A 22,234-nucleotide genomic window follows, 5' to 3' on the forward strand; every position below is an offset into this window, starting at 1 on the left:
TTTCCTTCACCCAAACTCGTGTTTCCCGAGTAGCACTTCTGCACTGCATAGCGCCGCAGCGCCTCCTCCTTGGCGCCACGGCACCCGATTCTCGGCAGCAACAGCACTGTGACGCTATCTGACAGCGCTGCAGCGCTTGGGCCACGGCCCTGGCAGTGCTGCCTCCTACAGCTCAAGTGCACCGCGCTACTCCTTTGGCGTTGCGGCGCTACTCCTGCACCACACCATCAATCACAAGCTCACCTAGGATACACTTGAACCATAAACTTTCTTTTTCCAATTCCATGCAATACCAATGCAACAAACCATCCAAATACATGTTCAAATCATCTATATAAACCATCACAACAAGAACTCATCCCCCTCCATTACCCATCACCAACTATGAAACATAACACCAAAATACTAATCATAATTTTACCATTCCAATGAACATAACCAACAAGCAATAATTATCCCACCATTAACCTTCACAACCATAACAACTCCTTAAAAACAACCATACAACTAACAATACCACTATAAATCACCTTTACCATGTGAAATATCCATTACCATACCATAAAATGATAAACCATGAATATACAATAACCATATTGATGTCATAATATGAAATACCAACTTTCCCAACAACTATACACAAGAACCATAACAATAACCATATATCCAAAACACCAAACCAAATAATAACATCATTGACAATAGAAGAATAAAGGGTTGGGATATTACAGGTGTTGTCTCTTAGAAGAGTTCCAAGCAAGACAATACAGTAAGCCAAATATATAGTTGTATCAGCTGCAGCGAAGGAAGCTACTTGGACGAGGAATATCGTTCAAGAGTTGGGTGCCACTCTTCAAGCAGTTGATCAAGTCCTAGTTTACTACGACAACATCAGTGCGATTGCACAAGCAAAAAAAACCGAGGTCTCATCAGTAATCCAAACATATACTGAGGAAATTCCACATGATTTAGGACATTGTGCGAAAAGAAGACATAATAGTAGAGAGATTCGCCTCTCCAGATAACCTTGCTAATCTACTGATGAAGACCCTTACCAAGAACATTGTTTGACATACATAGTGAAAAAATGGGTTTGAAATCTTTGGGTAGTTGGCTATAGGGGCAAGTGGGAGATTGTTAGAGTAGTAGCTCAGCGAACCAACTTGTGGCTTGAGCTTTATTGACACTTATGTAAAAAAAATCCGTATTTTTATAATATTTTACAATTTTATTCCATTATAACATTTACTTTGTCTTTATACTCGTGCAAGCTACATAGATAAAGTCCTTGAATATACTATAGGTATCATGAGGTATGTCTCTCAGATTAAGATAACGAAACTCTTTAAGAAGCATACCCTATATTTTAAACAGGTACCTAGTCGATTCAGCAGCCTAAAATAAGGATAAAGATCGCTTGAGCTTGGGAATAACATATGTGATGTAAACGTCATGTTTTCTTGACAAGGGCATGTAGATTTCATTCATACAGATGGGTGATTGATTATGCATTTAACAACCCCCTCACTCAGACTTTTCAAGTGGTTATCATTTGACGAGTGGAATAGTATGTGGTTATGGTTGTACATCATTAATTCTTTTACCTAAGACAATGTAGAAGCTGATGCGAATCCTCGTACGAATGAGAAGCAAACACGATTAATTAGAATCGCGTCATCAATTCAATAACGAACAAGGATCGATTAGGTTGTCCCGATCTTTTGAAACAAGCAACGATTTGTGATATTCACCTCTAAGCGATTAACACTTAGCAACAAATATCAACGATAATAACAATCGAATTTCATACGAACCTTCAAAGAACTTGTTTTTGAAAATCCGTGCGAAAACAATGGACAAACGCCACAAAGATGCAATCTTTGGTAAGTTTGATTTGGTAATGAACAAAGCTTTAAAAGCCTTGAGAATTGAGAGAAAACCTCAAAATATTTCTTATCAATCTGAATTGGTTCGTTTGTCCTTCATGTACACTGAATATATAATAATTAATACATGAAAAGTAGTGTAAAAAGTCATAAAGAAAGTTGTGGACAATTTCTACACGGAAGGTCGCGCGGCTGCGCGTGATCTCGCACGGTGGCGCGCAAGATTCTGCCTTCGATCACCCTCGGGCGCGCGGTGGCGCCATATGTGGTGCCATGGGGCGCGACACGCGCGCGGCCGCCTTTTGCTGCCCGTCTTCATTGTCTTGCGCGCGGTTGCGCGAACTCAGGCGCGGATACGCGCATGCTGCTGCCCTCATGGCTATTTATCACTTGAATGATATTCCAAACACTTCCATTATTGTGTCCATGTTCCCCAAGCTTCTCTAATTTAGACACCCTATTTTTAATCCCTCCTTGGTAACTCAACATGAATCCTTGAAGTGCTTCTTTAAACTTCTTGCTACGTCCCCTCGTTATAGGTCCTTCGTTATATTCTTTGTTGAACTCCACCACTTGCTTGAATATGCTTGATTCATCATCTTTAATCACAAACAAGCTTGAAAGTCCGAGGCAACAATGCATCTTAAATCTCCTTTCAACCATTAGCACGTAACACCCGGTCAGATTCGTATCAGAAGCTCTTTGTTCTAGCATGCACTTTGATCCGTTTACCGATTCTATTGATGACCAACAATGGCGAGGTTTGGCGTAGTTTCAAAGTCGGGGATTTACCGCTCGCCTACAGGTGAAGATATCTTATGTGATCTGATGAGTTAATAATGCAGGGAGACTATGGCCAGAGCAAGACATGTGCTTTAGGAAAATTTGTTTTCATGTATGCACATACGATGTCACTATTATTAATCGAGATATATAAGTTAAAAGGACCATATTGTACGCTAACTATAAATTAAATTTCTTGTGGGCACTATCACTGATACATAGGGAATCATGGAGTGATGCTACTAGAAGCTCTTATCATGATCTGATGGGTGCAATCAGTCTTGAGTTCTAACGTTCTTGATCAAGGGGTTGATGAAATTATGAGGCTAATTATGGTAGTCTCGAATAAGAATAAATGTTATTCTGAATCACTTGAAGTTGTGAATCCATAGTTAGTTGTATCCCTAAACTATTGAGGGTAAGACAAAGTATCTGATTGTGTATTCCTGTTGAGATAGTCAAGTTCAAAGAGTTGAATCTGACGACTATAGTTTGATGGAGATGAGACAAATTGCTTATAAAAGAGTTTATTAGTTGATTACATATAATGAAAGATGTGGAAGTTAGTTTAACAACTAATTAAATAAGGAGAATGGAACTGTCTATTTTAGTGAAGGAGTTTACAAAACTGATAACTGAAAAAATGGATTAGTTGAAAATTGTGTCCTTTTTCATTATATGAATGAAATTTGTATTCTTGATACATCGGCGCTGTCTGATCATTGATTGGAGTTATAATGAGTTCTCAATTATTTATTTAGTAAATTTAGAATCTATTAATTAAATAATAATATTATTAGTAGTGGTGACTATTATGTACAGAATTCTCTTGGAATATTCTATAGAAGTCTAGAATTGATTAATTAATTAATAGTTAAGTAAGAAGTTAAATAATGGATATATATATATATATATCAGAATTTTAAATAATGGAATTACAGTATACAGTAGGATTCTTGATTTGATCAAGAATTAAAATTGATTAATATTTCATTATGTTTATATGAAATAACATAACTTTTGACACACAAATTTGGTCCACAAAATTTCTCTCTCTCCCCTGACTGAGCAAATTTCGGCCACTCCTATTTTTGGAGGAGAAATTTTTCACTTCCTTCCACAGCATCGCAGCAACATCACTGGATTCCTGAAATTATGTTGAGGCAATCCAATCTCATCGTAAACTTCGTTTAAATCTCTAATGCGATCTATACGAGGACCAAAGTTTATGTTTGTGAACTTGATTTAATGATCGAAGAAGGAGGAAGATCCATTCGTAAGGATTTGCAAGAAGGGATATATTCGTTTAAAACTCGGAATATTTGAAGCCGACATTATATGCAAAGGTAAATCAGATCTAAACACCTTATAAATCAGTACAACAGAAATGGCTTTTCGCAGCGCGCAAATTTGCTTTCCGCGGCGCACATTGCACGCTGCAAAGTTGCAAGCTTTTGAAAGTTCAAGATTATCCACGGCGTGCGGGTGCGAGCCGCGAATACTGTTATCCGCGGCGTGTGGGTGAGCGTCGCGAATACTGTTACCGGATACTTTTTTCCGCGGCGTGCGTATGCACGCTGCGGATACTCTTATCCGCAGCGTGCGTAAGCGCGCTGTGGAAACGCTTATCCACGGCGTACACACGCACGCCGTAAATACTATCCGCGGCGTGCATTCGCACGCCGTTAATACTATACGTCGCAGATACTATTATCGATAGCACGCACGTTGCGAATAATATTATCTTCAGCGTGCAATGTACGCCGTTAATATTCATATCCACAACATGCAAACAAATTCTACATCGTTCTTTTGCAAGCCGAGAAAATCAAATTTGTTAAAAAAATAAATCGAATGGACAAAAACGATAAACCAAAATTTTACAAAAAATTTAGTGCAACTTTAAGTTTAGTAATCCATAAAAGTCATTGTTTTTCAGTATATCAAAACAGAAAGTCTGAAAATCCAAAGCAAGATACGGAATCTATAACAACTAGCCGGTACATATATAACAATGATTAAACTCTCAATACAAGCAAATCAGTAGAATATTTATCAATCACACAATACTAAAAATTTAGATAACCATGCTACCGTGCTTCCTATCGCGTCCTCGAGAAACTGCATTTCATCATTTGGTCGAATTAGGTTCACCTTCTCTACAAAAACCTTATCAACCCAAACTTTCCAACACGATCTACCAAGAACAACGTGATGCACTTTTGTGTTTGGATCTGTGGATGCACTTCGACCTTCTGCAACAGCTAATTCATCAGCACACCAATGAAGCAGCTTACATTTAGTATTAGCACGGATATCTCCATGACTCACATAACTCAAATTTGACTATAAATAAACAATGAAAAGTTATTGATTCAACCATGTCTATTTTTGTAACAATTTTGCGGTTTTAAAATACATAATTTAAAGATAATTACCTGAGAAACATGATCAAAATTACAATTTTTTTTGGCACCAACATCGATATCACCATTACTACTAACTTCATTCCCAATACCGCTACCAATGCCACCACTAGCAACCTAATTTTACAATCAAATCGTGTCAAGCGATGTAGTCATGATAATTCAAAAGCATTTAAGAGTTATATATATACCAAACATATTTTTTATATGTTGTTTAACTTACTAACTTGTTCTTGCTGATTTTGTTGATTCATACTTTGCAAAAACATGGACCTCATTTCTTGAATTTCTAGCTGATTTTGTTGCATTTGTTGTTGAAGGCTTTGTACCATAGTTTGAAGTTGTTGAACAGTTCCATTTTGCTTCACAGAAGCTCCAACTTTCGATGGTGTAACTCCGAAGCCCATTCCGCACACTCTACCCCGAGCTTCCTTGCCAAACACAATGTTAGTTGTGTTTTGAGATTCAGGTGAACATTCTTGTATTTCTTTCTGCAAAAAAAAAAAAAAATATGAGCAAACGCGATAAAATCGAGAAGGAAAAAATTGTGTTTAATATTTTAAAAATAAAATATTTATTTTATTACCATTTTTTCTCCAACATCTTGAGTACTAGGCTCCCCTTTTTTTTCTTGTGACCTTCAATCCAAACTTGCGATCTCGTAATTTTTGTATCTGCCGGGCTTCTCTTCACCTTTAATATAGAAATATATACAAAATCGTTAGAACATAATTCAAGATTTATATATCATTACTAATTACATAAATTATAAAAAACCATAAAAAAAACTTATCATAATGTAAGTCAAACGAGCATAACCGCTCCGGCTCATTGTGTGAATGTGATCTTGTTTTTTTCTCATCGTTCTAAATCTTTCACTCTTTTCCTGAGATTAGTTAAAATCGCATAATCAACAATATAGTTGAGGAGAACCAGAAAACCAACAATAAATGGGCTTGTGCAACCAAAAATTAATGAACCAAATGCCTACATTATTTGCTAAATGTAAGTCATAACTCACTGTGCACTTGGGGAATGACAGAGAACAAAAATTTATAAAAATAAGAAATCAAGAAGAGTGGCTGAAAAATTATACGTGATTCGTTGCAAGTAATTGTTGGGTAGCATCCAATAAAACCGATTCTAAATTTCCAGCTAAGTATATGGGTGATTGGTGTTGTGGCTTTTATACAGGGCATGCCTTAATGGTTTCTGTTGAACAAGGCAACAAGCTGCCTCTAAATTTCAATATTTGACTAGCCTCAATATTCAAGAACTCTAATGTACATTTGCTATGGCTTGAGATGGCCGAATCACTGATATACATGATCAAATAATACGATGCCTTCAGATCAGAACTTTAATGTTCAAGACAGCAGCATTGAACCCTCCTAATCCAATTCTTAACACTTGAAGTGGGTCAACTTTGCAGAAAACATTTAGCATCTTAATGGTCTACTAAATCATCGATCAACGAATCATTTCTATTTGTGCACTTCTATATGAAGCTCCATTAATAGAAGTTGTTGATGTTTTGAAGTTTTCGACCTTGTGACGCCTGTGAGTTGGCCACAGCTGCCTTCTCTGTTTTGTCCCGCAGATACTTAATACACTCACGAGGACAATCATGCTTGTAGAACATAAATGAATAACTTAAATTGAGCAATCAAATTCAGGGAGCCAAAATCATTAATCTGAATTAATTTTTTCAACCAAAAAAATATGTATCCTTCATCTCAGAAAGACCAACTCAATCGCGAACCCTTCGAACCAAAAAGGGCAGAATTACACTCGAACAAAAAAAATTAACAGATCCAACCAATATCTTAAACTTTAATTTCGAGAAAAAAAATGCTTAATCATAAACTAAAACCCATCGAAATTGTAAAGACTTGAGCTAAGTGACCATAATAACACCAACAAATTGAAAGGTAAAGCAAATGTACTATGTGACCATAAAAGAGTCCAGAAACATTCTTACTTGAAAGTTAGGTGATAATGTCCTCTGTACAAACAAGTCCCACTGATTTTGGTCCATAAATTCAGGCTTCAAAAGATTGAGATCTCATGAAGTCAGTCGACTTGTATTAGCTTGTCGTACAAGTATCTTGAATTTGGATTTCCTATCGCGCCACAATTTAGCCAACTTTCGAAAAATTGATTTCTTTTCACAACTTCGTAAGTCAGCTGTACATTAAATAAAAAGAAAATATGTCTACATTTTGTTATGAAAATGGAAATGAAAAATTAAGTAACTAAATATATTACCTGAAGACAGCTCCACATCGTATCCTTCACTTCTTCGCTTATGTCATTCCATCCATCTAATGTATAAGGCACAAATTCTTTTAACATGCACCCTAGGAAAGAAGCGTACTTCACTGAATTATCTCCAACCGGCTGTCCAAACTCATTACGCTCCAGCTCTTTACACTTGTCTTGGCCACTAACCATTTTCAAATTTGATGCACCCCGTCTTTTTTTCTTATTTGTTTTCTCATCATCCATTGGTTCTTTACCATGCAAATCATGTGATGAATTAGCTGAATTGTTAGACTCCATTCTCGATAACCTATTAGATATATTTTCCTGTAAAATGAAAAAAATATAAAAAAATTTGCAAAAGTTAATGAATAGAGTGCAAAATAACTTACACTCCAATATGGCAAATCGAAAAAAAATTGACTTTTTCTTCCACCTTTGAACTGGTTTTTGTACCTCTTTTGAATTATCATGTTTCTTCCTCTTTTTCCTCAAAGTGTTGACAGTCTCACCCTTTTGCTTTTTACCCCAGTCATTTTCAATATCTTTCAATGCATCGGTAAGTTCTAACCCATTCAAAAGTCTAGGTTTCCCTTCACTCTCTTTTTTCCCATTAAACCACTTCTTTTTCTGACGAAATGGATGATTAGTAGCAAGAAATCTCTTGTGGCCTAAGTATGCAAACTTTCTACTATACTTAAGCCACATAGAACATATGTCTTCACCACATATTGGGCAACCGAATTTCCCTTTTGAGGCACATCCATCTAGGTTTCCATAAGCTGGAAAATCATTGATTGTCCACATCAAAATAGCCTTCAGATTGAACATTGACTTGCTAAATGCATCATACGCCTCCACACTGGTGTCCCACAACTCCTTCAAATCCTCCACAAGGGGTTCCAAGTATAAATCTATATCATTTCCCGATTGCTTCGGACCTAGAATCAGTAATGTCAGCATAAGATTTTCCTCTGTCATGCACAACAATGGAGGAAGGTTATAATTGACCAATATAACTGGCCAGCAACTATATCTGGAACTAAGGTCACCAAAAGGATTGAATCCATCTGTTAAGACCAAGGCGGAGATTTGTAGGTTCTAATGCAAAATCAGGCCACTTATGATCTATTGTATCCCAAGCTACTGAATCAACTTTGTGTTTGGAGTGCTAAATCAACTCTTCAGCCTTTTCTTTTGATTTAAACATCCTTTTGAGTCTTGGTATCACTGGAAATACCGTAGGACCTTTTCAGGAACTCCTTTACAAACTTTAGTGGTGACTTTGTCTATCTTCTGAAACGTCTGGTTATTCGTTTACTTAAAAAGTACTAGAAATATTTTTTTTTTTTTTTGCAAACCTTACAAAGCATTCGGCCGAATCATAAAATATTTTGAAACCATTTTAAAAGTAAAACAACCAATTATTTTATCAACCCAAAAATATTATTTGAAAAATATAGCTCATACTATAACCTCTCAAAAACCACTCATAAATAAAACGTCGTAAAAATATCTTTAACATAACTTAAAATCATGAATCATAACTAGTGCGGAAAACTAGCGTCGGTCCTCGGGTTATGTGCACCTTCAGTCCAGTCAGATCAACCATCAAGACCTCCAAAAACATTAACATCAAAATCACCTGCATCAATCACACCTAGTGAATCTAAAGACTCAACACGTCATATCCTTGATAACAAGTAATACGTAATACAGTTAACATATAACAGTGAAAAATACTTGTACTTAAAATATCATTTTCATGAAGATGCATAAAATTAAAACATAACATTTTCGTAAACATTTTCATGATGCATAAACTTTAAATAAAACATTTTCATAATGATGCATGAACTTTAAACATAAACATTTTCATACAAACATAAACATATCACATAAACATATTCATATCCATATCCATATTCGTAGTCCATATTCATATTCATATTCATGTTCATGTTCGTGTTTGTTGAATTCAGATCGTCATTTTGACTCGTATTCTTGATCGTATTGGGCGATGGATCCATCTACATATAACCACAGTACTGAGCGGCGGGGACACCAACGACACTCTCACCCATCAACTGGGTCTTGGCCAACGTATTAACATATTCGTATTCGTATCACGTATTCGTATTCGTATCCGTATCCAAGGAAATACGATCGTCGGGCTCCCACTGGGACCATAACCCTCACGATATTTCCAACATGTAGTAGTCACAATCTCTTCACGTCCTTCAACATGTTATCATCACTTAATAAAAACATGCATAATATCATTTTTATTTTGAAACCAAGCATGCAACATATCTTTTAAATATCAAGATTAAATCATAAAAATCCATAAACATTTTAAAATAAACATTTTAACATCATAAACGTTTAAAATAAATATTTAAATCATAAACATTTAAAATAAACTTTTTAACATATTAAATCATAAAATATTAAACATATTATCTTAAAAATCCATAAGCATTTAAAATTTACATATTAACATATAAACATTCATAATCATTGAAAATAATCATATTAGCACATAAAACAGCATACAGAAAAACTGCCATGACATTTACTAATTTTTAGGTATAAAAAGATCGTTTTACCCATGGACATAAAATTCCTCTTTTTTTGCATTTTCTTAATTTCATTGACTCTAACATGTTCCAAATAATTATTTAAGCCTACATGAATTTTTTCATATTTTTGTTTAGCTTAATTCGATGACTTTTAAATAAATCTTTAAATGTTACGTATTAATGCGTTTTAATCCCGAATTAAACCAAACCTTAATATAAAATTCTCAAATTGAAAACTTACACTTATAATAATTATTTAAGCTTAAACCTAATTTTTCATAATTTTATAAAGCTTAAAACTACGCTTTCAATTAATTCGTTAATTAACGTTTCGTGCGGCGATTAAATTCCGAATAAATCCAAAACTCGTTATTTTGATCCCAAATATTTAACATAACCTTTTTATGATTTATTCTACCCTTCCAAGTCATGAGCCACACCCGTGGACCCTTGGATTCAATTTTAGCTTTATTATTTTAGTTTTTGACATCTTATTGAACACACCGAGCCATCTTCTAATTTACACGAGCCACGCCCGAGCCACCTTGAGCCAAAACTTAGCCAACGCATCTAGGGACCTTACTGTGCAAGCCCAGCCAGAAAAATCAGCCTTGGCCCGCCCAAAACACTTCAGAAACATCGCCCAAAAACCTGCATGTGTTGTGTGTGTGCTTCCTTGTATGTCTAGGACTCCTAACCCAACTAGAACTCTCCCAGCCGAGCCACCACCGAGCCCACACGACCCTAACCTTCCCTGGACCACGCCCAGACCGACCCAACCCCTGGATCCCGCGCACGAGCCACTTGAAGAAGGTAGCAACCTGTGCGTCACGTTTCTGTTGTTAGCCACCTACCCAACGAGCCAACCCCTGAACCAGCTCCTCAGGCACCCTCTTAGGACCCTTAGGACCTAACCTAGCCCTTGCCCAGACCCCCAGGCCGAGCCTCTTCTGCACTGCACCAGCTGCCAACCTGCGCACACCTTGATCACCATTCTCGGGTGGAGTCCTAGCTTGCTAGGACTCCTCCCCTACCCTTGGTCTCGAGTCCTAGCGTGGTTAGGACTCTTCCCTCGACCCATAACAGACCCTAGCCATGCCCTGGTCCCAACCCCCAAGTTCCATGCACCGAACCGAGTTTCTTGACTTGAAAAACAAACACAAACTCGCGGTTGTTCTTTGGTTTTCCTATCCTACGGCTCCAGCTTTATTCTTCTTATGTTTGCAGCGTTTTTAGTGTGTTTTAAGGCCTCTAAACTTGTGTAAAACTTGCCCCTTAACATCCTAATTCATGGCAGCCCTTTCCACAACAATAAAACATGATCTTGGAATCAAATAACACAAGTTTGAAACCTATATGCACATAGTTACGAAATTTCAATTGTGTGTCATGTTTTCTTTCAAATCTAGATCAAATAAATATTATGATGTGATTGATGTTTGAAAGAAAGAAATATGGCGTGCCTTTGCGTATTTTACTCACGATTATTCGTTGACGACAGCGAAGAACGGTGACGAACGACCTTGGCTTGATTTTCCTTGCAATATTTGAAAACTTTCTTCCTTGAAATCCTTGTGTGTGTGTCGTGTATTGTGTTGAGAGAATTCAGAAAGTAGGCGTGAAGATGTGTGGGGTTTTGGGAGGGCTTTAAGTATAATATATACTAATAAATCACTAACAAGGCTTTAGGCCTATTAAGCCAACAATTTAGGCTCATTATTCTTAATTAAGATTTAATTAAAATATTAAAATAATTTTGGTTAAAATAAGTTTGTGAATTTAATAAATGGGTTACCAAAAAGTTCGTATTTTTGTTGAAAAACCAACACCAATAAAATTTACGTCCCGGCGTATAAAATCACCTCAAAACCCCATATTTTCAAAAATAATAAAAAGCATCACCCTTATTTTAAATAATTAAAAACAATTGTTTAATAAAAACGTTTTCTATTTTTCAGCCCTCGGTCTCCGTTCCTCGATCGCAACTCGAATAACCTTTTAAAAATACATTTTAATGTAACAATGTAGAAAAATATAATTTAAACATGTCAAAATGCACCACATAATTAATTTTTGCAATTAAACAATTAATTAAAATACACAAGGAATTTAATAATTGCATGTATGTGGTTCGCGTGGACCTTTGAATTTTCGAGACGTTACAATCTTCTCCCCTTAAATTGAATTTCGTCCTCGAAATTCACTTATCCTAAATAACTCAAAGTTTAGATTTAGTACTAGTATCCCAAAATCCACGCTTCTGCTGCGCTACTCTGATCAAACTTACATTCTAGAAGGTCCTTACGTCTCCTTGATCCCAATTGGTTTTACCTTCTAAATCCTTATTTTCGAATTGCAACTAAAAAAGACCCATAATGACTTAGTGTTATTACTATTATACTCTCGAAATTTCAATTTTTCTTATAATTCACAATATCAAAAGATGGATGACCATACTTATCGTCTATTACTTTCTTATTTTATGCCCAAAATATTCATCAACTTATCAAATTTCAATATTAAAATCCCAAAAGCATCCGCTAACGCTTAGATTTTCAAGCTTAGTATCGATTCATCCTTAAAAATCCTTGATTAAAATTTCTTATAATACTAAAACCAAGATATCGCAAGGTTCTGAATATTCTTACAAGTCTAAATCATTGAAAATTCTTATCATTTAACCCATTCAATTTTCGCTTATTGCTAAACTATTCCTCAAATTCCTTAATATTTGCAAAATAAATTCTTAATTTCCTCAAAAATTATCCTAATTGGTCCTTAATTTCAAAATCCTACGATTAACCCATAAGTTCTTGACATTCTTAATTCTCCTCTACGGGTTTCTCATAACATAAATTTTGATAATATAAACTTATTTATCCCAAAATCAATTCCTATAATCCCATTTTTACCTTTCATCAAAACTTAAAATCTCAATTTATACATTTTCTTATTCTCAAAGTCGTTGCAAATCCTCAAATCATTATCTCTTATAAGTAATTCCCAAAAATTAATTCAACTAGTAACTATGAATCATAAATACTTTCTTAGAAAATCTACGTGTCCCATAAAGCATTCATAATATTCATGATTAACCTATAGCTCAAAAAGTAGAACGTCAATATTAAAACCCAAAAATCAACATAGTCCAATTCCACCACGAAGCCAACATGCATTGAAATCAAATAATTTCTTATTCATGTCGTATCACGTATAAAAATTCTAGAGCATATAAAACATTTATCATCATAATGCTATTAAACATGTGACGTGAACATATAAGCCATGTACTTATGCAGGTAACAATATAAAATCATATAAAGCATGTAAAACTTACAAATTGAGGCTTGACGACTGATCTTTCTGGCGCTGATGGTGGTACAACCCTTTACAGGACCTTTGCTCTGATACCAACTGAAACGTCTGCTTATTCGTTTACTTAAAAAGTACTCGAAATATTTTTTTTTTTCAAACCTCACATAGCATTCGGCCGAATCATAAAATATTTTGAAACCATTTTAAAAGTAAAACAACCAATTATTTTATCAACCAAAAAACATTATTTGAAAAGTATAGCTCATACTATAACCTCTCAAAAACCACTCATAAATAAAACGTCGTAAAAATATCTTTAACATAACTTAAAATAATGAATCATAACTAGTGCGGAAAACTAGCGTCGATCCTCGGGTTATGTGCACCTTCAGTCCAGTCAGATCAACCATCAAGACCTCCAAAAACATTAACATCAAAATCACATGTATCAATCACACCTAATGAGTCTAAAGACTCAACACGTCATATCCTTGATAACAAGTAATACGTAATACAGTTAACATATAACAGTGAAAAATACTTGTACTTATGAAGATGCATATACTTAAAACATCACATTTTCGTAAACATTTTCATGATGCATAAATTTTAAATAAAATATTTTCATAATGATGCATGAACTTTAAACATAAACATTTTCATACAAACATAAACATATCATATAAACATATTCATATCCATATTCATATTCGTGTCCATATTCATATTCATATTCGTGTCCATGTTCGTGTTTGTTGAATTCAGATCGTGATTGTGACTCGTATTCTTGATCGTATTGGGCGATGGATCCATCTACATGTAAGGCGATGGGGACACCAGCGACACTCTCACTCGTCAATTGGGCCTTGGCCAACGTATTAACATATTCGTACTCGTATAACGTATTCGTATTCGTATCCGTATCCAAGAAAACACGATCGTCGGGCTCCCACTGGGACCATAACCCTCACGATATTTCCAACATGTAGTAGTCACAATGTGGAGACCCGGACGCTTATCAAGTTCTTAATCATCTTTGGGACTAATTACTCAATTATAATAAACAGGATCTAAATTTTTTTTTTAAAATACAAAGCGGAAACGTTATGTAAATCAATCTGAATTACATATTAAATATAAAAATACAAGTCCTATATTGTCTAAAATAATCCAACTAGGTTCAACTACATATCAGTGATGACTCCTAATTTATTTCTGAGCCCGGATCTCCACGCTATCTAGTCCAACCTCGTTCTCTTCTTGACCCTGATCCTGTCCCACCTGTTGTCATGCACACATACAAACAAGACAACAGCCGGATAACTCCGGTGAGAATTACATTCTCAGTATAAATCATGTATACATGCCTTTCATATAAACAATATAAAAGCATGAAATAAACATTCATAACATGTATCAAAATCCGAACATGAATCAAATATTCATAACATGTATTATAATCCTAAACATGAATCAATATCAAGAATAAATTATATTCTAAACATATACCATCATCAGGAACATAATTCCAAAACAAGCAATGAATCACTCTCCGTGATTCTCAGACTCAGACTCGACTCAGTCCTAATCTAGGGATCCCGATCGGAATAAGAACATACACCCACCTACACTCCCGATCGGGGTGGTGGTATGTTTTTATTCACGGACTTTGGCTCTTTCCATATCGAACACCAGTAATAGAAGAAACTCCAATTCTATCCACTCCGATATAGCCAAACGTCCGGTGTCTTGACCTAACCGTCACAGACTTTGGCATTTTCACCAATATCCTATCCTGTGACAATGTGCAATGTGCCGGTGACGATTCCATCACTATCCGGCACTACTGTCACAAGATTACTCATTCACAATTAGGCGTATCTGCTTAATGACTCAGTACATAAATCAATAAATCAAAGGTATCAACCTCATACAATTGCAAATATCGATGCAATAAAGTAAAGTATGTGATTTTGGAAAACTCAAGTCAATCGGACTCGAGTTGTGCAATCCCACATTAACATAAATTTATACATTTGTCTTCGCGGTCTGACGAAGTCGAAGTCTCGAAGTCAAATCTGTCCATATCAATCTGAAATACAATATCGCATAGGCACAATCTCAATATACAACTCAATTCAAAATCTATTCTGATCAATACTCAAATCAAACATAATCTGATCAATATCGAATCAAGATACAATCTAATCCATATCGACGATATCATGATATAATCGAAATCACTATTGAATCTGATCAATATCGATTTACTGATGTTTCGACGGTATAACAATACAGTCTCGATATCCCCGTCAATCTCAACATCACAGATATAATACGAGAACTCATCATCAGTATCAGTATAACTCATAATCTGAATAACAATACAACTCTGATATCGAATCTCAATCAAATTAACTCCGAAAATCACAACAATTACATACACAGTCTGTTCTTCAATCTGACTTCAATTATACAATGTCTACTATATCAGAAACACCATATATGATTCATATTCAATTCTGACAATATCATAATTTCAAATCACATCTAAACGTAACAAAACTTACGTCCAGTTGTAGCCTGCGTCGATAGGAACTCGGTACTGAAGTCAGATTTCAAATCAGATGACCAGATCGTAAATTAGAACTTGAGCTTTCCTCGGCAGCTCGTTTCTCTTCCTTTTTCATTCTGAAGAAATGAAATGTTCATATGTGTATATATATATATATCCTGCATGTTCAAGGGACAAATGGCCACTTCTTCACGCAACACGTCTCGCGCATATGCGCGACCACCGTCGGCGCATATGCGCGAGACCTTCGAGTCTCGGCGCTTGTGTCTCGGCAGCTCGCGCATATGCGCGCCTCACCTCCGCGCATATGCGCGAGACCTACTATCTCCGCATTCAGCACTCGCGCATATGCGCGCCCCAATCGGCGCATAGGCGCCAACTTCTCTGGACATTTCGCGCATGTGCGCGTCTTTAGGTCGCGCATGTGCGCCCAGCCTTCGGAACCCGAATTTCACCTTGTGCACAGCTCGCGCATATGCGCGAGGTCTTCTGCCATCCACGCACATATGCGCGGCTCCTTGTCGCGCATATGCGCGAGGTGTTCTGTCCTCGCACATATTCCGTGTTTTCCTCCGTCTTTTCGGTCTAATCCATTCCGTCTATAATCACATCGATTATCCCCAATCATTTCAGATTACGGTAATCCAAATTCTCGGGCCTTACACACAATCTCTTCACGTCCTTCAACATGTTTTCATCACTAAATAAAAACATGCATAATATCATTTTTATTTCGAAACCAAGCATGCAACATATCTTTTAAATGTCAAGATTAAATCATAAAAATCCATAAATATTTTAAAATAAACATTTTAACATCATAAACGTTTAAAATAAATATTTAAATCATAAACATTTAAAATAAACTTTTTAACATATTAAATCATAAAATATTAAACATATTATCTTAAAAATCCATAAACATTTAAAATTGACATATTAACATATAAACATTCGTAATCATTGAATATAATCATATTAGCACACAAAACAGTATTCAGGAAACTGCCATGACATTTACTAATTTTTAGGTGTAAAAAGACCGTTTTACCCCTGGACGTAAAATTTCTCGTTTTTTGACATTTTCTTAATTTCATTGACTCTAACATGTCCCAAATAATTATTTAAGCCTACATGATTTTCTCATATTTTTATTTAGCTTAATTCGATGACTTTTAAATAAATCTTTAAATGTGACGTATTAATGCGTTTTAATCCCGAATTAAACCAAACCTTAATATAAAATTCCCAAATTGAAAAATTAGACTTATAATAATTATTTAAGCTTAAACCTAATTTTTCATAATTTTATAAAGCTTAAAACTACGCTTTCAATTAATTCGTTAATTAAAGTTTTGTGCGGCGATTAAATCCCGAATAAATCCAAAACTCGTTATTTTGATCCCAAATTTTTAACATAACTTTTTTATGATTTATTCTACCCTTCCAAGTCATGAGCCACACCCGTGGACCCTTGGATTCAATTTTAGCTTTATTATTTTCGTTTTTGACACCTTATTGAACACACCGAGCCATCTCCTAATTTACCCGAGCCACGCCCGAGCTACCCTGAGCCAAAACTTAGCCAACCTATCTAGGGACCCTACTGTGCAAGCCCAGCCTGGAAAACCAGCCTTGGCCAGCCCAAAACACTTCTAAAACTTGGCCCAAAAACCTGCATGTGTTGTGTGTGTGCTTCCTTGTATGTCTAGGACTCCTAACCCAACTAGGACTCTCCCAGACGAGCCACCACCGAGTCCACACGACCCTAACCTTCCCTGGACCACGCCCAGACCATGCCCAGACCGACCCAGCCCCTGGACCCCGCGCACGAGCCACCTGAAGAAGGCAGCAAGCTGTGCGTGACTCTTATGATGCAACCCTCACGTTTCTGTTAGCCAGCCACCTACCCAACGAGCCAACCCCTGAACCAGCTCCTCAGGCATTCTCTTAGGACCCTTAGAACCTTCCGTAGCCCCTGCCCAGACCCCCAGGCCGAGCCTTTTCTGCACTGCACCAGCTGCCAACCTGCGCACACCTTGATCACCATTCTCGGGTGGAGTCCTAGCTTACTAGGACTCCTCCCCTACCCTTGGTCTCGAGTCCTAGCGTGGCTAGGACTCTTCCCTCGACCCATAACAGACCCTAGCCATGCCTTGGTCCCAACCCCCAAGTTCCATGCACCGAACCGAGTTTCTTGACCTGAAAAACAAACACAAACTCACGGTTGTTCTTTGGTTTTCCTATCCTACGGCTACAGCTTTATTTTTCTTATGTTTGCAGCGTTTTTAGTGTGTTTTAAGGCCTCTAAACTTGTGTAAAACTTGCCCCTTAACATCCTAATTCATGGCAGCCCTTTCCACAACAATAAAACATGATTTTGGAATCAAATAACACAAGTTTGAAACCTATATGCACATAGTTACGAAATTTCAATTGTGTGTAATGTTTTCTTTCAAATCCTGATCAAATAAATATTATGATGTGATAGATGTTTTAAAGAAAGAAATATGGCGTACCTTTGCGTATTTTATGCACGATTATTCGTTGACGATAGCGAAGAACGGCGACGAACGACCTTGGCTTGATTTTCCTTGCAATATTTGAAAACTTTCTTCCTTGAAATCCTTGTGTGTGTGTCGTGTATTGTGTTGAGAGAAGTCAGAAAGTAGGCGTGAAGATGTGTGGGGTTTGGGGAGGGTTTTAAGTATAATATATACTAATTAAACATTAATAAGGCTTTAGGCCTATTAAGCCAACAATTTAGGCCCATTAGTCTTAATTAAGATTTAATTAAAATATTAAAATAGTTTTGGTTAAAATAAGTTTGTGAATTTAATAAATGAGTTACCAAAAAGTTCGTATTTTTGTTGAAAAACCAACACCGATAAAAATTTACGTCCCGACGTATAAAATCACCTCAAAACCTCATATTTTCAAAAATAATAAAAAGCATCACCTTATTTTAAATAATTAAAAACAATTGTTTAATAAAAACGTTTTCTATTTTTCAGTCATCGGTCTCCGTTCCTCGATCGCAACTCGAATAACCTTTTAAAAATACATTTTAATGCAACAATGTAGAAAAATATATTTTAAACATGTCAAAATGCACCACATAATTAATTTATGCAATTAAAACAATTAATTAAAATACACAATGAATTTAATAATTGCATGCATGTGGTTCGCGTGGACCTTTGAATTTTCGAGGCGTTACATCTTCCATCTTGAGGATCCACACTTTGGACACGAGTCCAGATCTTGAAGCTCTTTTCTAAATAGACAACAATCATTTGGGCAAACATGAATCTTCTCATATCCTAAATCAAATGGTTTCAACAACTTTCTCATCGTGTAAACAGTTTCTGAAAGTGTGTTGTTTTCTGGAAGCATGTCACCTAAAATCTTAAGGAGCTCATTGAAACTATTGTCTGTGTGACCATTAGTAGACTTGTAATTGAATAGTGTGACGACTGCCGACAACTTTGTGTAAGATGTACAACCAAGGAAGAGAGGAGTTTCCGCATCTTTTAATAAATCATCAAACTCATAATCCTTTGCCTCAGATATAGTGTGTCCAACCTCTTCTTCCGGCAAAAAAACATCCTTATATAAGTGATATGCCTCTCTACTTTCATCCTCTTTTTGAAATCCTCATGAACTACCTTCAGCTTGAGATTGTGAATTATAAGTTTCATCATGGAAGACCCAAATAGTGTAAGAAGGATCGAACCCCTTAATAATTAAGTGGTCGTAAACTTGGTCAAATTTCATATACTTCTTATTTTTACAACGCTTGCAAGGACATAAGATTACTTCACGTGTTTTTGCATAGTTCCTAGCTTGTGCTATAAATTTTTTAACCCCTTCTTCATACTCGGGTACAAGCCTAGAAGACAGATGCATCCATTCCTTATCCATCTCGTAAACAAACCTTTTTCAATTGTAAGAAATAATTATGAGATTTTATCAATACACACACACACATATATACACGATGATAATTTAATTTATATGATATAATTACTTAGGTGTCAGATGTTATCCCAACTTTTCTTTCCCAAAATTTTCCCAACATTTTTATAACAGAACACCACATAATAAATTAAAAAAACTTAAATACAAAAAACTTATTCATACATCATTATATTTTAAACAAATAAAAAACATTTTTACACACACACACACACAAATATATATTTATTTATTTATTGGAGGACTGCATACTCTTAATGAAAACTAAGTTAATTAACTTTTGCATTGCGCGTATATAATTCAATATATAAAGTATTGTTTTAATAATTATCACAAAATTTAATATTTAGTAATAATATATGGTAAATTATAGATTATATTAATTTGATAGAAACGAAATAACTTGCGGTGGGATATGTGATATTTGATGGATAAATAATAAATTTGAATAATATATTATTATAGATATCGTGTGCCTCCCCATGTTTCAATTATAAATTAGAATAGAAGAACACAAAGGAAAAGGATCAAATCGTTTGATTTTATTTAATATCTCCAGTTGAGGAAATAATCAGACATACCTGTTGTTGGATCTGTTTGGGCTCCACAATAACCCTATACCTTCAATCTAGAATCTCTGAAAAAGAAAACAAAATCAAAAAAATCTCATTTCTCACTAGTCAACAATCTATTCCATGCACTGAAAGATTAAAAATAGCAGTTTTGTTAATTCATGTTGAAAGGGACTACTATATTTACAGTGCTGATATGTCCGCGCCTCTTTTAATTGAAGGTGACAGCTGCATATCTCTTAACCAAGCGAGGGATGGAGATGCATTTGTGGAATTCTTTATGACTATATGAGGCTGGAAGCTCCACCAACACAATAGAGTTAATAGAAAGAACTGAAAATGTACCATCATACAAGCAAAAAATGCTCATCTTTCCATTATCTGCCCGCAGTCGGCAGTGCTTAACCGCTCAAACACTTGGTCACTTGGATGATTTGTGAAAGTTAAAAAAGAAGCAAGCTGTTGTAGGCTTAATTTTTTTACTAGCTATTCAGATCGTTGAACAATTCACCACCAACAAATTTAAAACATTGAAACTAGTACTGATGAATATCTGTTCGGGCCCTCAGTTTCAGAGGGGCAGGTGAATGTCAAGAGTCTGGGCTGACTCGTTCACAATTTAACTCAAGTCGATGTATCATAATAACTTAGACAGAAAAATGAAATTTTATAAACAATCACTTCATTCCCTTGAAGGACTGCAGAAAACAGTCAACAAAATACCATGGAGCATTGAATTCCAAATAATCCAGTATGGTTGAAAATGCTATTGAATGCAGAAAAGGATTGAATCTGAGGATGCTCATTCAGGACACGAAGGTCTGTTTAACAATAAAAAGATAACTGAGTTACACCGAAGTAAACATAAGATATACCTCACAACAAGTAATCTGAGGATGCTCATTCAGTACTGAGATATACCTCACAACACCGAAGTCAACATAAGATATTCTTCAATTCAAAAATTTATTGGGCAGTACACATGGTATCTATTCTCCCATCACATTCACACACAAAATTCACTACCTCACAACAGCACTCATGCTAAGACAGATTACAGCTTCTGACCTTGAAACCATGGCCGCAACAGCATACCCCCCCCCCCCCCCCCCCCCAAGATGTTTAGCAGGGTTCAAAGTGCCTCCACTAGCGCTTTTCAAGTTCGAATCAAGCTTCCCACGACTTTATTTTGTATTTTCCGACAAGGTGAACCAACGGTGACAGAGGAAGGAACGCCGTGCGCGAAGGGAGGACCGATTTGTTCCCTCGGGATCGCGATTTTTCCTTGCGAAATGGGTACCAAAATTAAGATTATTTCGAGAGCTACTCAAATCTATGACCGATTTGTTGCTTTCTTCGGTGAGTGACGACGATTAGTCGGTGAAAATGGTGGGTTCGAGTACAAATTCGAATAGTAGGCTTTGGTTTGGGGAATTTGGGGTTAACGGCGAGAGAGAAACTTGAGGGCGCACAATAAGTGCATGCTGTTATTTTTAGCAGATAAAATATTATTAAGGGCGCACAGTAAGTGCATGCTGTTAAAAATAGTATCCACGGCGTGCAATTAATATTGTAGTAATGTGCGTTGCTAACGTCTAGCCGTGATTTTTTTTTAAAAATTTTATACTATTAACATCGCACATAAACATGCACGTTGTTAATAATAATATTAACGGCGTGCTTTTAATATGCGCTGTTAATACTGCGCTGCGAAAAGTCATTTTTAGTTGTAATGAATGATTTAAATCATACGACGTCAATGAACATTTTGAACATCAAAACTAAATTTTTTAAAACTTTTGTTCCAGCACAATCTTTATTATTTTTACGCTTTTACATGGATAAATCCACTTAA

At 35.9% G+C, this 22,234-nt stretch overlaps 1 protein-coding gene across 14 annotated transcripts; it reads right to left on the reverse strand.

The window, feature by feature from the left end:
* Positions 1 to 4,534: 4,534 nt before the first annotated feature.
* LOC142543150 (uncharacterized) lies at positions 4,535 to 21,867 on the reverse strand. 14 transcript variants are annotated; one of them, XM_075650221.1, is made up of 8 exons: positions 21,301 to 21,867; positions 21,103 to 21,200; positions 20,567 to 20,673; positions 20,389 to 20,444; positions 5,682 to 5,981; positions 5,323 to 5,586; positions 5,108 to 5,212; positions 4,535 to 4,924 (listed from the first exon to the last, which is right to left on the reverse strand). In XM_075650221.1, the coding sequence occupies exons 5-8, from the start codon at positions 5,682 to 5,684 to the stop codon at positions 4,829 to 4,831; spliced, it is 468 nt and encodes a 155-aa protein (XP_075506336.1). In that variant the 5' UTR covers positions 5,685 to 5,981; positions 20,389 to 20,444; positions 20,567 to 20,673; positions 21,103 to 21,200; positions 21,301 to 21,867; the 3' UTR covers positions 4,535 to 4,828. The 14 variants fall into 14 exon arrangements, 8 of the variants coding, with proteins under 8 accessions (XP_075506336.1, XP_075506339.1, XP_075506338.1 ...); XM_075650224.1 differs by having other exon boundaries at positions 21,448 to 21,464; XM_075650223.1 differs by lacking the exon at positions 20,567 to 20,673.
* Between the last annotated feature and the right edge of the window lie 367 nt (positions 21,868 to 22,234).

Source organism: Primulina tabacum, chromosome 4, assembly GCF_025594145.1.
Source record: "Primulina tabacum isolate GXHZ01 chromosome 4, ASM2559414v2, whole genome shotgun sequence".
Taxonomy (NCBI): domain Eukaryota; kingdom Viridiplantae; phylum Streptophyta; class Magnoliopsida; order Lamiales; family Gesneriaceae; genus Primulina; species Primulina tabacum.